The sequence below is a fragment of the Argiope bruennichi genome, chromosome 8 (assembly GCF_947563725.1).
Source record: "Argiope bruennichi chromosome 8, qqArgBrue1.1, whole genome shotgun sequence".
NCBI lineage: Eukaryota > Metazoa > Arthropoda > Arachnida > Araneae > Araneidae > Argiope > Argiope bruennichi.
Window position 1 is genome coordinate 122,691,595 of NC_079158.1, and position 17,109 is coordinate 122,708,703.

The 17,109-nt window shown below is 24.8% G+C and overlaps 1 protein-coding gene across 1 annotated transcript in view; it reads right to left on the reverse strand.

Moving 5' to 3' along the window:
* Nucleotides 1-16,703, reverse strand: part of LOC129980747 (uncharacterized) — a 198,303-nt gene extending 181,600 nt beyond the window's left edge. Inside the window, exons 1-14 of the mRNA XM_056091129.1 lie at nucleotides 16,568-16,703; nucleotides 16,288-16,438; nucleotides 13,367-13,506; nucleotides 12,394-12,469; nucleotides 12,168-12,310; nucleotides 9,926-9,983; nucleotides 9,717-9,838; nucleotides 7,764-7,850; nucleotides 6,990-7,124; nucleotides 6,804-6,884; nucleotides 3,273-3,446; nucleotides 3,057-3,197; nucleotides 1,916-1,981; nucleotides 187-312 (exon numbers count right to left, since the gene is read on the reverse strand). Of these exons, the coding sequence (XP_055947104.1) occupies nucleotides 187-312; nucleotides 1,916-1,981; nucleotides 3,057-3,197; nucleotides 3,273-3,446; nucleotides 6,804-6,884; nucleotides 6,990-7,124; nucleotides 7,764-7,850; nucleotides 9,717-9,838; nucleotides 9,926-9,983; nucleotides 12,168-12,310; nucleotides 12,394-12,469; nucleotides 13,367-13,506; nucleotides 16,288-16,426 (1,488 nt within the window). The 5' untranslated portion in view covers nucleotides 16,427-16,438; nucleotides 16,568-16,703. The remainder of the gene's footprint in view (nucleotides 1-186; nucleotides 313-1,915; nucleotides 1,982-3,056; nucleotides 3,198-3,272; nucleotides 3,447-6,803; nucleotides 6,885-6,989; nucleotides 7,125-7,763; nucleotides 7,851-9,716; nucleotides 9,839-9,925; nucleotides 9,984-12,167; nucleotides 12,311-12,393; nucleotides 12,470-13,366; nucleotides 13,507-16,287; nucleotides 16,439-16,567) is intronic.
* Nucleotides 16,704-17,109: the final 406 nt, after the last annotated feature.

Consider the following 17,109-nt stretch of genomic DNA (forward strand, 5'->3'; position numbering starts at 1 on the left):
ATGGCGCAAGAGCCAGAGGTAGGAGATAGGACAGGATTTTCATGCGTTTTATGATACATTTGGATTTTATTGTCACTTTGTGTCACCTTGGTTTTTATTGTCATTCATTTTGAAGGTTAAAATTATATATATATATATATATATATATATACTGCAGGTTTTCAAAAGTAAAAAAATTTAACTTACTGATTCATCAGTGACATCACCACTAATTAATTCTGGCGCTTTGTCTTTCAATAGCTCAAGTTTGATTTTTCTGTCTTCTAAAACAGATCTAAATTCATCAGCATATTTTTGGAGGAGTTGAATAACCTGTTGAACAAATAATAATCTCAGTCCAAAATAACTTCAAAGGAACTCATAATTTAAATTAAGGGAAACAGGATTGATAGAATTTGACAACATCAAATAAAATTCTGAATTTGAATTAAATGAATATAGTAAAGAATAAAAGAGTAGAATAGTGGGGAAAAGAGTTTTTGACCCGTCCCTCCTGATTTCTTACTATTTGTACTATATGACATGCTTTGCATTTACTTTTATAATATAAAGTGAAGAAAAATTGAATCGAGATAAGACTTCTTGCCTTTGACTGATTATATCAAAATTTGATACAAATATAAATTTAAATATGAAATCAGTAGACTATAAATTATTTATCTTTCTTTTTTCATATGAATAGAAAAATTTTCCATTTGCAGATTGCATCTAAAATTTAATACATAATTTACCATTATGGTGTAAAAACACCATATTGGATTTTATCTATCAAGTTTGTTTTTCATTTTAGAATTATCTTATTCAAAGACAAAATAGTTTTCTTGGAATGAAGTCTACAGCATAGATATATATCAAAATGTTGAGGTTAATTTTTTGATAATTACAGTATTTTCTTCTTCGTAACTTTTATATTTATAAGAAAAAGTAAAACATTGCATATACCAAATTTAAAAAAAAATACTTAAATAATGATGAAAAAATGTATTCTTATATCCCATATGTATAGGTCTTTACTATTAAAGTTTCACTTTAAAATAGCCCCAAAAGGAAAATTACTTAACAAAATATTATCAAACCTAGAAACTTTAGAAAAGTATAATATCAAAAAGTACACCAAGAGCCAATGGTACTGCAGGGTTTGAGAAAAATCATGGCAAGGTTTGAAAACACAGGTTTATTATCTATTGTTCCTGATCAAGGAAAAAAAATTGTTTCTATGGAGACTGAAGAGATTGTTACATGAGAAATAAAGGACTTACTAGTGTAGCAATAATGGAAAGTATCACAATGCATATAGTATATGTACTCTTGATCGTGTAATGGACTTACTAGTAAGTAAGGTAAGTAAAATTATTTGTAAAAGTGCTTCTGCAATATCATACAAAATCAAAATTTTTCAACAATTTGAATAACTTATTTTCCTTTACAGCAATTTTAAAGTGGAATTTTAATTTTTAAAGAGCCTGAATGTCATATCAAATGTGAAAATAAGTGAAATAAAGATGGGGAAAAAAGGCAGTGGTAAAATTTGTTATTTAAAGAATTTTTAACATATGGCAGAATATTAGAATATTACTCATTTATAAAATTGATAAATTTTTCAAACATATTTAAGTTATTCACATATGTTATAATTTGAATAAAAAATAACACAGATCCATAAAAATTTGAATTGTTCAATAGGTTAATAAAGAATAATAGAGATCTAAGTAACCAATTAATATACAGCTTATATTTATTTAAAAATTAAAATATTAACTGATGAAATGACTGGATATAAACATCCAAGTGAAAACAAAAATATAGGCACTCTGCAATTAGATTAAAAAAAATCACCAAAATATATAAAATCATTTCAAAAACTAAAAAAGACCAAAATAATTTATTAAAAAATAATTGAAAACAAACCACAGACCTTTATTTGAAGAGGATCTGAAGTCTTTTCTGATACATAGTCATCTGTTCTTTTGGCATCTACTTGCTAAATAAAAATTATTAAGAAAAATTTATTTACTTGAAAGAATTTTAGTGCATTTTTCATTAAGTCTTGCAATTTTTTATTAAAATATACTGAAAATAAAATTCAATCAGTTTTCCTATAAAGCAGCAGTTTTATTTTTAAAATATAATTTTTATTATTTATCTAACTATGAACAAATGATAAAAAATTTGATCAAGCAAATATTACAATATATCTTTAACTCTTATATTGCAAACAATTATTTTCTTTTCACATTTTTTCAATTTCTTATTAAATTCTAGGATTTTTTATTTTTAAATATTTTTAATTGCTTATTTAGAAAGTTATTTCATCTTTTATTGATTATTTAATTAGCATGGCTTGAGACATATTTCTATTTATGATTTAACTTAAAAGAAAATTGTTTTAATAATGATTCAAGTTTCAAACTTTGTCAAATTTTAAACTGAAAATTTCTAATATTTTATGCTTTTTTAAAATTAGAATCAAACTGGAAGAAAAGAAACTACATAACTAAAACAAAAAAATCAAAATATTATATTTTACACCAAGTTTGTTTGGTTTTATGTACTGTTTGAAATAACTTCCTTCGTTAACTTTTGTTGCTTTTAGAATTTTAGAAGAAAAAATAGTAAAAAAAGAAAATAAATTATTTTTAAGTTAAATGAAATAATTGAATCTCTAAAAAGGATAAATTGAGAATATACCCTGAATTGGAATCATAAATAAAAAATTAATCATTTATCATGCTTGAAATTCATAAATCTGTGATTACACTGTTAAACATTGTGGCAAATTTCCTTCTTACATTTTTTGTTTGATTTAAAGTTTTGTTTTAAATATAAACGAAACAACTGATAGTTTTGGAAATAAATTTTTATTAAACTGCTTTCATTCAGATATATAAAATTTTTATATTTATTAGTGCACTTATTTTCCAATAATTTTTATATTCCAGAAAAGCTATGCAGATTCTTGGTTAAATTATTCAGCTATAAATTTTCTTTTTGTACATTTTTTCCACCATAAAAAAGCAAATAGAATTACTCTAATAATTAAAAATAAAATCAGAAACCTGAGGTTTTTTCTTCCGCAAATGCCTCTTGGCAGCTTTCGCTTTCCTTAGCAGTGCTTCTTCCTCTTGTTCTCTTTCTATAAGTTTCATTGTAACAGCTGTTGTATAAAGTTCTTGAATCCTAACATTTAATGTAGATTCCTGCAGGAAGCAGACATTTTTAGTATTTCATGAAGAATTTTGGTATACTTAAAGGATAATTTATTTCACTCATACCTGTGTTTCAAGACAAGTTGGTGTTACATCTCCACTACAACCTTCCAACCACCAGAAAATATTTTCAACCAAATTAACCCTTTTCTTTAAAGTTGAAGGAATTTCTCTCTCTTTCACTTTCAAATCTTGAGCAACATTCAGAAAGTTTTTCAGTGTTAGAAATACTTGAGAAGCCTAAATTAAACAAAGTAACAACATATCTGAATTTTTTCTGATAGTATATTGTCTAATATAAATACCTAAATATTAATATAGTGGTTAACATAGCATAAGTACAGAGTAAATTTACAACTTCAATGTGATTTAGATGTATAAGTATAAAGTCTTCACCTCTTCAAAAATAAATTCAAATAAAACTATAATTTTGTTCTATTGCTAGAAAAAACAGCATGAAAGAGTTGTTATTTGATCATTTGATTTTTATCTAAACTTTATAAAACCAGAAAAGATATTCATTTTACTTATTTATTTATTTTTGAATTTTTATACAAGCTCAAAAAATTTCTATTCTTTATTATATATTTAAGAATTTTCATATATTTATATGGTTTAGATAGTTTCTATAATAAATTTATTTGATTTTTAAAAATGAAAAGAGAATTAACAGCAATAACACATATTTAAAATAATGTTTATTTTTTATTTTATTATTATTTATTTATTAGCCACTTTGGTAACCAGCAGGTTTGTCAAGTATGTTAATTGCATTTTTCAATTAAATCTATTCTGCATAACTTGATGACCCTGTTTCACTTAGCGTAATATTTTTATGATTAAATTGTGAGAGGTATTCAAGTCATACTATTTTTAATAGCTTTATATCTATTCTACTTATCATGCACATGAATCTTCCTAATGGTGTCAAGACCCATAACATCATTTTATCATTAATATGTATTTGGGTAATCTATAAAAAACTGAGAGTTGTCTTTTACATTAATATAATATCCCTGTTTCAATCCTAATTGTAAACTGTGTACAATTATTTTTCCATAAGTTTCAACAATGGAAGAAGATCTTGTTAAATATAAGATGAAACAATAAAACAAATTGTTTAATTTTCTTGTAATAATAAATTATTCACTAAATATTAGGCAAAAAAATTCAAAAATTTGTCAAAATTCAATTCCATTTGCATAAAAATGAAATTGGCATGATTAAAAAAAGCAATTTTTTTTTAATTTGAAAATAGTGTAAAAATTAGTTTAGTGTAATAATATTTTCAGGACTTATTGCAGAAAAATGTCAATATTTTACTTCATTTTAATTAATTAAAATTTAATTAAATTTTCGAATTAATTGTCCCAAGATGCATTCAATTTTCTACTCTCCAAAAAATAACTGAAAAATTTGGTATGACCATGTCAAACAGAATAGCCTGCTCAGCAAAAATACAAACCTATAGACAAACAATAGTCTCCTTTATTATTAGCAGAGATTTGCATTTTTAATTTCATGGAAGAAAGGAAAGTAACTTAGGATAAAAATAAAATTCACTATGAATCTGAATATGCATAACATGTTTTGTAAATAAGAGTTTGCAATATGAATATCTTCACAAATTTGAATAGAACATATTAATAAAATTGATGAAATTACAATACAATGCATAATGAATATATTAAGATAAAAATTCAGTATTATTGAAATATTTTTCATTGAATCATTGAAATAATTTTCATAACTCTTTATTGAGAAAACATTGTTTCAAAACATTTTTATTTATATTTCCTGCTTATAATGAATTAAGAATGACTTTTATATTTACCTATCAGAATTAAAGATTTCATGCACTTTATATACAAACATCATCACATATCCCTGACTATGATATTTTATTAGTTCCAGTCGGCAGTTTGTGTGAATATTTATGAGAAAGAAAGAAATCAACATCCTCCAAGGAGATGCACGAGCATGCCAAACTCATGAAGTAATTCATATTCTGTAATAACCTAGGTATTGATTGGCAACCACTGAAGTTGCAGGGTCATAGCGAACATTGAAAATTTATTTACAAAACCTAAGTTCATGTTCTACAAAATTAGGATGATAAATAGGTTCAGGATTAAAAAGCAGGAGAAAGCAGATCGATATATCATCTTGTAATTTGATGTATAATATTTTAAATATAAGGAACATAAGAAATAAAGCATAATATCTTCAAAATATACAAACAAAAATAAGACAATGCTTTCAAAATATAAGAAGAAATGCACAACTGAACAATAATTTCAAAATGAGAAACATGGAAACATAATAAAATTTATAAAACAAAAAAAAATGTTAAAAAAAAGGACACAATTTTTTAAATGTAGAAATGAAAATATTAAAACACTAAGACTTTAGGATGGAGAGATGTATTTAAACAGATGCATAGCAATTTCTGAGTAATTAAGAAGACTTAAAATAGTGAAAGCGAATTTGACAATTTTTTTGTCAAAAATTTATGAATAATCATACAATGAAAAGACATATTATCATTGTCCAAAAATTCCGGAGTTATTCCTTCACAATTTTTATTGTTTCCAAGGAACAAGTTTAATAATTTCTCCAATTGTTAAACAATAGTCCCCAAGTGTAAATTCTCTAATCTAATGGACATGTTGATGATTAGATAGTCTTCAAGAGTGTGATTTTATCTATGATGGATTTTCTATCTTCTTTATATATTTTATTTCACTCAAATACTCTTGTTGCTGATACACTGTCGTCTTTAAAGGCTTTTTGTCAAATATTCCATTCAATATTTTTGTTGCAAGATTTACTTTATGTGAATGAATTTTAATGCATATTCTTTACTCAATTACATTCACCAGTGTTAAAGTTAACATTTGTATCTCAATAAAAATAAATTTAATTTCAGAATATTAAAAAAAAATTCAATTTTTGAGTATTACCAGATGTTTATAGAAATCATAAGATAGTCTGATAAAAGTCTACAGAATATATCTACTTTTGATATATTTTAAATGAAGCATTTAGGAAACTTTTTTATCCGAGTATTAATACCCCTCACTTCCTCTCCCCCAAATAAAGAATAAACTATATTAAAAATTTAGTCAAAGACTGCCTCACCTTAAGAAAATTCTAATATTTGAGGTGTCTTCTTTTTTTATATAAATAATAAAAAAATGAACTAATACTATAAATTACTTTGAATGAAATGTGTTCATCATTTGTAAAGTAATTCTTTCTATTATTTTTTCTTGTTAGAAGAAAATGGTGTTTCAGATAAGATCTTGGCAAAAAACAGAACCAATTCAACCGATTTTCTAATTTTTGAGATTAAAAATATAATTTAATTTACATTATTAGCATCTGATAAATGAAGCCTAGATCATAAAACCTTAATAGAAGAAACTGGAAAGATTAAAATAACATATTTAATCTTACGAATTATGTTGTATTTACATTTTCTAAAAATAAAAAAAAATTTAAAAGATATAGAAATTTCTTTATAGAAAACATAATTTTTTTTTAATTTTATAAAGTTATCACATATATTTATATAGCAATGTTTTTAAGACAAACCTTCATATTTAATTCTTCTTTCTTCTTTTGCAAAATTTCCAATAGAAAAGTTTCGTGCAAATACAAAACAACTTGTGTAGACTAAAAAAAAAAAAGTTTACAATAAATTTTAAAAAAAATTACAACACACATATAGTTATGAAGTTACATATTTTACATAGTAAAATTTACATATAAAATACTTACTTCACATATAGTTATGAAGGCAAAAAACTGGTGACCCTTTACATAATCTCCAAATATATAACCAAATGCATGATTATTAGCAAAATCTTGTGTAATATGAGATATTTTGTTAAGAAAATGGTGATGAAGAACATCCTGCAAATTAAATATTTATTTCAAAAAAATTTATTCTTAAATGAACTTTTACAGAAGCACTTGTAACTGAAGCAAGCTCACATTAATGAATTACATATTAATTGAGAAAGATTTTTTTTAATGAAAAATGCTCACAATCAAAATGACGATATATATTTTATAATGAAAAAAAGAATAAAATCACATCCTATTAATAGTTAACAGGTACTTCAAAGAATAAAAATTATTCATTTACAGGAAATAATATAAAGAACATTTTTAGCCATAGTTGTGATTTTAAATAAAAGAGCATTACTGTATACTTAATTAATGTATTCTTTTCAATATCTATCAACCTTATTTTAATGACTCTAAAATAAAAAAACAAAAACTAAAATTTTTGTGCATTTATATCTGTCAAATAGCAGAAAAATTGTAGACCTGAAGAGTAATTTTATAAAATAAAAAAAAAAAAACCTTTGAACTAGGTAAATAAATCAAAGACAATATTTATAAAATTATAAAGCCAGTAAAAATATAAAAAAATAACAATTAAATTATGTTTACACTTAACTAAAAATTAAATTATTTCAAATGTTTAGTAATTCCATTATAATGAGTAAAGTTAAAAAAATAAAATGAAAAATCTTTACATTGTACCTTGAGGTCTTTGTCTTGTATCTGGACACCTGTGGGACTTATTTCCAGAATAACATCTTTTAAAGCTTTTCCAGCATTTAAGAATATCTGCAAATATTTCCAAGCATGAAAATATTAATCTTATTAAATTATTCTCTTATCTATTTTTATTTGATAAGCAAATGAAAATCAAAGTTTACTATATCTGTCTCTATTTCACTCCTTCATAATACTAAATTTGCCAACAATACTTCACAATAAGTAAAAAAATAATGAACCAAGTTATGTTTATTACAATCCAATTATTTCTCTGTGATATGGCCTAAGTTTCATACTTTTTTTCTTTCTCAGTAAATACACTTGTTTGCCTGGATTGAAAGTTAGCAGGCAATTCATTAGAGTCATGCCCATATTAAAAAAAATAATTTTAAAATTTTATTTAAAAAAAAAAGAATTTGCAAAAGTTCTGCAAAAGTTCAAAAGGATGAAATTTTAAAATTAATTTTAATATGTGTTGCTTCCTGATCATTTACAAAACTAATGAAAAATATGAAAGCAAATTATTATTAGAGATACAATAGAATTCAAAGACTTTTCAAATCAAAGCAAAGTTTAAAATGCCTGTAAAAGCAATCTCTTGTTCACAGTACGGAAACAAGATGATCATTCAAGATATATATATATATATATATATATATATAATGATACTAGATAATAATGGTACTAGATATAAAAAAAGATTTTCTAGCAAAAACTGTAGGTTTAACATAATGGCAAGAATAAATATAGTATATAAATTAAATTGAAAATACTTAAAAGTAAGGTAAAATTTTACTGCATAATAATGATCATGAAAAATTTTGAATTGGTTTTATGCCTTTAAATATTGTTTCATAAAGGAAAATTGAAGGCTACTTAATTATTTTCTTTTAATACCTTCACCATTAAGTAATGATAAATCTCTGCATTAAACTGAAGAAAATCTCTTATGCTCTCTGAATTAAATTAAAGAATATCCTAGCATTAAACTAAGAAAAAAGAATTCATATGTGGATACTTATATCTAGGTTATGAGAAACAAGGAACAGTTTATGAAGAGGATTCTTGATCTATGGATTGTGTTTCAACTGCATTAAACAAATGGAAGAATTCATCATCATGAAGTTATAGGTTTCATCCATCAACATTTTGGCCATTAATTTCAATCTTTGATGATAGCAAAAGAAGAATCATAAATTTTTGACAACGTTATTTCAAGTCTTACTCCTTCAATAAGCATTAAGACTTTTATGTGTTTCCACACAAAAATGTTTAACTTATAAATTGATTTAAAAAATATAAAATATACTTCTATAATTTTAAAAATACATTATTTTTTGTCTTTTTTATTGAGTATTTTAATGTAAAATAAGGATTATTGCGAAAGTTCCAATATATATTGAAATACATTGAAAAAAATGTAAATTCTCATCTAACATTAAAAATTGAAAATTTCAATTGTTAATAACTCATCAACCCTTTATTCAAAACTACAAAATGTCATATATTTAAGCTAATTTAACCTGGAGAGTTTGAGTATGTATTCTGAATTTTGTGTGGCCATTTGAAAAAAAAATGAATTTGTGTAAATCTAAATATAAAGGTGACACCTTACTTGAAAAATTATTTCATATACTTGCGAAAATATATTCTGACAGTATTTCTTCAGAATAACTAACAGTATTTAAATTTTTTTTGAAGGAACTGTTTATATATTTTTATGACTACCTCTTTGTCTAAATAACATTTATATTTTAAATTCAATTTGAAATTAAGACACTTTTAAATCATATATATATCTTCAAATTAAAAATAATCAATCTCATCAACATATTTTATTTAACTATTAATTGCACAAAGGAAATCTTACAATTACATGCAATAATAAAACAGAAATTTTTAAAACTTGCAAAATTTAGACAAATTTAAACAAACCTTTAACTTGTCCAGCAATTTGTGACACGTTTCAGGGCTAATATCCAATCCAAGGACACTTTCACAACCCAAGAGCTTTGCATCAAATTGAACTTGATGAATTTCACTTGAATTATCACTTCCTAAAAATACAAAATAATTTTTTTTAAATAAAATTGTAAACAAATTTTTATTTTTAAAAAATTTTATTTCATGCATAATTAAAGTACCTTCTGAAGGAGAAGATGCAGTAAAACTGCTCGAAGAAGATGATCTATGGGTATTCCTCTAAAACAGATTACAAATTAAAACCATTATTGATTAAAAATGAAAATCGTTAATAAATTTTAATTTAGAATTTTCATGAAACGGATGAATGATAATGTGAAAAATCCTTCTAATTCATCACATTTTAAGCAAAAACATTATACCTCAAAATTTCCCTTTGTAAAAAACTAATATCCTACTCAAATATGATTCCAGTTTCTAAATGCAACAAAGGAATTAAATTAAAGGATCATGAGATTACAACAAACAATCTTTTAGCATATTACTTTCCAAAATGGCCTTTGCCTGTGGAATCATGAATTGTTTAAGGCTCTTTATCATTAATATTCAGCGTCTCACAGAAAAACTATAGCTTCTCATTATGAAAAAAAAGTTTTAATTTACAATAATGGCAAAACTATAATGCCAGAAAATAACTATGAAATACGTACATAACAGTTCAAACAAAATTTACTATAAGACTACAAACCAACAAGTGTAGATGATATCTATAACAGAAATAGTCAGCAAAATCTGTAATGTTGGGTGGAGTTAATCATGTCTTTATTGAATGTAGAAATTCCAATTGCTGTTACATCAAGCAATTCAAGAGGAATTGTGTGTGTGTGTGCGTGCGTGCGTGTGTGTGCGTGCGTGCGTGTGAGTGCGCACGTGCACGCACATGTTTTAATTTATGTGAGAAGAAAAGTAAACTAGAAGGATTAGTTACAGGATCATAAATTTTTCTCCCTTTTTTTTAAAATTCTGGATTGTAGTAAAGTAAAGATGTACAAGCTGAAATTTGCAATTCTTGTAAGATTTTTTATTATATACTGATTCTTTGGAAGTTATTGTTAAAATCTTTCTCAGCATTATATTTATTTTGTATGACATTTTTTTCTATTAGGATATCATTATTTATTTCAAACAAATTCTAGTCATTAATTTTTATTTGAATATTTGAAAGAAACTTGTAACATTATTAAGTATTTAAATCTAAAGTATACTGCAAATAATTTATTTCTTATGCGTGATGTGCATGTGATTTTCTACAACAGTTTTAATTAGCTAATCTGTAACAATCAGACCTTAGATATTAAGAGGATAACACATCTTCCAGAAATATAATATTTTGGCATCATTACTTAATGGAAAGCAAACATAATCCCATTGAATGATAGATTTTTTTTTATTATTATTATTACATGCATGCATATTTCAATATCAATTTTCTGAAAATTCAATATGTCTATATTATCACAGGATCAACCCATTCCTGACACTGAACGAACAATATACCAATTCATTTTTAACATTTCTTTTAGAACTGATATATATATTCTGTAACAGCAAGTTATTAAAACTTCACTCTTTTGACAGCATCAAACTGAGGAGTCGCTAATCATTTTGTAGATAGCATTATTCCCTTGTGCCTATTCCCTATCAAGATGTCTCATGGATACATTTACATATAATGAGGCAAGACAAGAAAACCTAAAAAAAGGCTTTAAAAATCACAAACCTTATCCTCTCTGTGCAGATGTTCACTTAACAAGTAACATTGATGAAATCAGTTGTAAACAAGAAATAGTAACCACAAAAAAAGAACAATATAAAATTCATTTCCTTATGAACTAATAATTTAAACTGCAAATAAAAAAAAATGAAAAGAGTTTTTTTTTTTTTTTTTTTTGTACATAGATGCATATATTTGTAAATAAAACTTGCAAACAACTCAGATAACAGTTCATTTCTTAGCATTCTCAATATAAATTAAACAAAGTGTCGAGATTCTAATGTTCAGATGTAAATTGGCAAGAAACAAGAAATAAAGAAAATGGAGCCTTATAATTCATATGAAAGAAGACTCCTAGCACTTGAGGATGAAAGAAAACATTTTCTTATTGTTAGGTAAAAACCTATCTTAAAGGAAATACAGGATTTCACTTGATCATAATCTAAAGATTAGCATATAAATGAGAAACAGACATTTGTTTAATATACTCATTACTTTGCTACTTAAAAAATACTTAAAACAAGCATATAACAGTATTTATTTGCTTAAGGATACTCAATGATTAGTAAATACCTTTTTAAATGATTAACCTCAGTATCTGACAACATAAAAACATTAATGTTTAACAAATCATTAAAATTTTAAAATTCTATATTAATAAATTTTAATAAACAAATGCTTGCAAATACCTGGTAGTCATATGTGCATAGTATTTGCTCAAAATAAGATTTCACATCTTTTTGACAAGGATTCAAAGCAGAATGCACCCCAAAACTTGGGATGATAGCAGTATCTAAGCTAAAATGTCTCATTGGTAAATTGGAACAGAAGCCTATAAGTTTAAAGAAAATAAAATTACTTGCATATTTCTAAATCATTACTGAAAAATGAAACTAATAAATTTTGCAAACTTGCCGACAGGAATAGCTGCTCCACCAAGTTGAAATTCGTAGAAAAAATCTTTCATACAGTCAGCAAAAGCTTCATATATCTAAAAATTATACATTATAAAAAAGCATCAAAGACAGGATATATTTTTCAAAAATATTATCAAACCTATAAAACTGAAAATTTTAACAATGTATATATGATCTTTATACATGCACATTCATTTTATAAATGCACTTTCATTTACGTATGATTCTCGGACAATAATCAGAAAAACATTGAGAATTTCAATTGTTTATTAAACTCTGTTAAATTTTACCATGAACCAGAATGTAAACATGCTGAATACATTTTCTGTGATTTAAAACGTCTTAATATTCTTAAAATTGTTATGCATGCACACATATAAGAATACTGCTTCAGCTCTGAAGACAATGAGAATCGTGTCAATATGGTGAAAAATGTTGCATTTGGATAAGAAAAGAAAGGAAGGTGAGACTAATAGATTAGTTTTAGAAATTATCAAAGCATTTAGTTTCTTATTTAATATACCCATTAGAATATATTAGCTGATTCCTGTTTTTAAAAAATAGTCAAAATAAAAATTCAAATTTTTAAAAGTGTTATCTTAAGGAAACAATTTAGTATGCATGTATCAAAGGCCCTTGTGCTTGAAAAAAAATCAGAAAATGAAATAATTAACAAGAGATATAAGTTAAAAATGACTTTAAACTTCTGTAAAGATTTTCATGTCGTGCATAAGACAATTGAAACAAATGAACCCATAATATAAGATAATATATTCATGATCAAATTAAATATTGATAGATTGTCTTAGAATATAGATTAAATCTATTCACAAAATGTAAATTCCTATAGTAAATGGAAGCCTTAATATTTCTTTTTTATGACTGAAAATTTCTTACTTTGTAATAAATACTTCTATCATAAAATTAAGTTAAATTCAAAAATTAGAGTTATCAATAAAAATTAGAGTTACCTTCCTGTATGATAGATTAAAAACACTAGTATCAATCTCATAATCTTTCCTATAAGTCTCAGGTAAAGCATCAGGTCTCAGTTTTACTAATGTGATGGAAAAGTTTTGTGCATGAGCACAGATAGCAACATAATCTCCATCTGTATGTAAGAAGAAAGAACAATATTAAATACTATGAAAATAAATACATATTTTTAAAGCATCACAGATAATGAAATAATTTTTTATAACAAATCAAAATTTCACTCTTTTATGTAATTTTAGATGTGTTTTTTTTTAATAATAACAAATTTTTCACTCAATGGATTAAAGGAAGATGCTCTCATGGTATCAATCAGTTTTTATTTTATTGGACCACGTCACCACACTTCTTTCACAGACTGAAAAGGGAGAAATTTCATCATTTGAAAATGCAGTGGTCTTTAAACCATCTGAACTGAAATCATATATTTTTTAGTAGTTTCTAAATGAACGTTTCAAAAATTTTATTCCAGAATGCTAATTCTTAAAATGAAAATACTTTACCTTCAGCCTGTTAAATTCATTATCTTCAGTACTTTATGCCATATTCCGTATAAGCATATGAAAAATGATTAAATTCTTAATAAAATCACTAAACTTAGTGCCTGTAGAAAATTTGGACAAGCATTCTTTCACTTACTAGAGAATATGCTGCTTTAAAAATGTTCTAAATAAGCATGTCTGGAAAATTTTGTTACCTGATATTCTAAATGTCCACAGGATTTAATGAAATTTAGAATTCTCTATTTCTCAAGACTGAAAATTCAGAATATTTAGAAATTTTTACTAGACAGTAAAACATTAATTGGAGATGAAAATGAGTTATATGAATATATCAAAATTTAAATTTTAGGACTTAGTGACACTTATCTGAATAGTAACAATATGTAGGGGAAAGTTTGTAAGAGCGGGGCAAATTAAAAATAATAATAATAATAATAATTCACTATTTTAAAATTAACAAGAATATAATTTACAAAAATCTAACAGTATGTTCTTTAATTTATTTTTTAAACTACAAGAACTGAAAAATACAAACTTTATTTACAAATTTAAAAATTGTAGCATTTTTGTCCAACACCTCTCTTATATGAGGGAGGTATGGGATACATATAAGGGAGGAATGGAAAAGGTTTGAGAAAATTAAAATTAATAAATATTGTATATTGATATCCTTTTCATTCAATGATGTATGGTATTGGATATGCCAAAAAAGAGTTGATTTTGAAATTTTCATTAATACCACCACATCCTGAAAACTTTTAATTTACAATTCTTTTCATTAACTACAATATTAATACATTTTTTTCTCTTTCTGGATGTTTTTCCTATGTATTCATGGCATTTTTATATAAATATATATATAATTAGTAATTTTTTTAAAAATTTTTTGAGACAAAAGCTTTTATAAATAACTTTCATAGTTTAGTTTCATTTTTTCATTGCTTAATATTTATTATATTGCTAATTGCTTTATTACATTTACAGTAGAATTTCCCTCAATTAAAATTAAGGGGTAAACATGATTTTTAGGTAGAATTTTTTTTTCATACGAAATGATACAAAATGATCTACAATATGTATTTATACTTTATATGATGTAGTTATTAACAAAAATAAAGAATAGCAAAACATGTTTAGACACAATGGAGCTCATAAATATTTTTTTTATAAAAAAAAAAAGAGTAGAATTTTATTTTTTGCTTTTTGTTCTGATTAATGAAAACTCAGCCTTTTTATTATTGTACATTATAGCTTTATATTATTTAATTATATACATAATATGACACAATAATATATATTAATAAATTTCAAATTGTCAACTTACTATTGCATTGCAACATTACAACTACTAATTTTTTTTAACAACATTAAGAAAAATGTGAAGCTTTAATCATTAGAATATTTAGCTGTTTAGAAATGTATTGATATGTAACTGAGCATGGTCATTCCTCCCTCTACAGAATTTTCTTTTGAAACACATATCAGATTAAGCATGCTACATTTAAGTTTAATCTTACTGTTAGTTTGTAAACACAATAACTTCCAGTTTATTATGCCTTTAAAATATTTTTATTTTACAAATAATAAGACTGAAAAAATAAGAATTTGTATTAACTTCCGAGGCATAAAATAGGTTTTATGTTTTAAAAACAAATAATATTACAAACGGTGTAACAATTAAGGTCCAGCAAAGGGCTGTAGCTGCTCTGTCTAATGGAGAAACTAGAAATAGATTCTAATCTTTTATTCAGACATAAATGGAGTAGTCCCATTCCTCCCAAATCTCCTCTATTCTATGGTTTTAAAGAAATACATGCAAAATATTTTTAATGCCTTTTTTAACCATATTCTTTAGGTGCTCTATAATAATAGCAAAGTAGTAATAAATACTTTTGGAGAGTCTTTCACTTTTAAAAAGCTTATATCGTGATCACCGTTATATTTATGCCTTTATATGTTACTTAATTCCCTACATCTTGCTTGATCATTTTTTTTATTATTATTTACTAGTTTTAAAACTGACTTCTGGAAACTTACATTAAAAATAACGAGAAAAAACTTTTGAAAGTTCAATTATTATATTAAATAGCAAAAAATTTCCCAAACAAAGGCATAACTGCATACCAATATTAATTTATCCGTAATAAATAAAAGCTTTGGGTCTAGTGTGGATTTGGGTGTCCCTTAGATTGGCGCCGAATTTCAGCGATGAAGAGCTATTTCTGGTTTCCGCAATGTTTTTGTATTCATTGACGTTACTGTTGGATTACCACCGATCTTGGCGTCAAAAAAATCGCCAAAAAATCAAGGGGCACCCGATTGTAAACTTTTACCAAGCGTTTATCACATTCATTAGAATAATAATGATGTTTTCAAGTATTTAGAATTTAACTCACCAGCTTCGGTTACACGCTCAGTAACAAATGTAACAGTCATAGGTAAATTAGCAGTCTTTAATAAACCTAATGTCATTTCATTTTGAAGTGCCTCCTTAATGCGATAAATTGCATTATCTGAAAGGATAAATGGCTTCATAATAGATCTTACCTGAAAAAAGAATGAATCAAATTTATTGTTTTGTGTTCGAAGATAACTAAGTTTTAAATTGGATATAAAAATAAAATATGCACTTAAGAAAGCAAAATCAATCCAATATATTTAAAAAAATTTCATTACATTCTAGTTTTATATTTCCATAGATTATTACAGAAAATTCTTTCAACATTATGTTATACTTTTTCCTCTAAAGATCTCCAAATAAATAATCTTAAATATTTAACGAAGAAGCTCCTTCTCTATAAAAACTTTAAATTCAGTTTCGTTTTCAAATTATACGCCATTCTAACAGTCACAGTGACAGTTGCTTTTCTTTTGTACTTCTTAATTTTTCTTAATTTTTTTAATCATTTATTCATCTAGTTTATATTACAAATGTGTTTTATTATACAATGGGTATTAAATAAAATAAACTAGCATAATTTAATAATAACTAAATAAAATTTAATAACTAAATTAAATAAAATAATAACTAAAATAAAAATAAACTAGCATAATTTTTAATCTTTTCTTTTTATCTTTATAAACTATTTATATATTGTTAATATGAGTCTTTAAAAGGGTGTTTCATAATAAATTTCACTTTTTTACAAAACTCAGCAAGACCGTTTGCAATTTTTAAGATAAATGACGAAATATCATGCAAAAAAAGTTTTCGTACG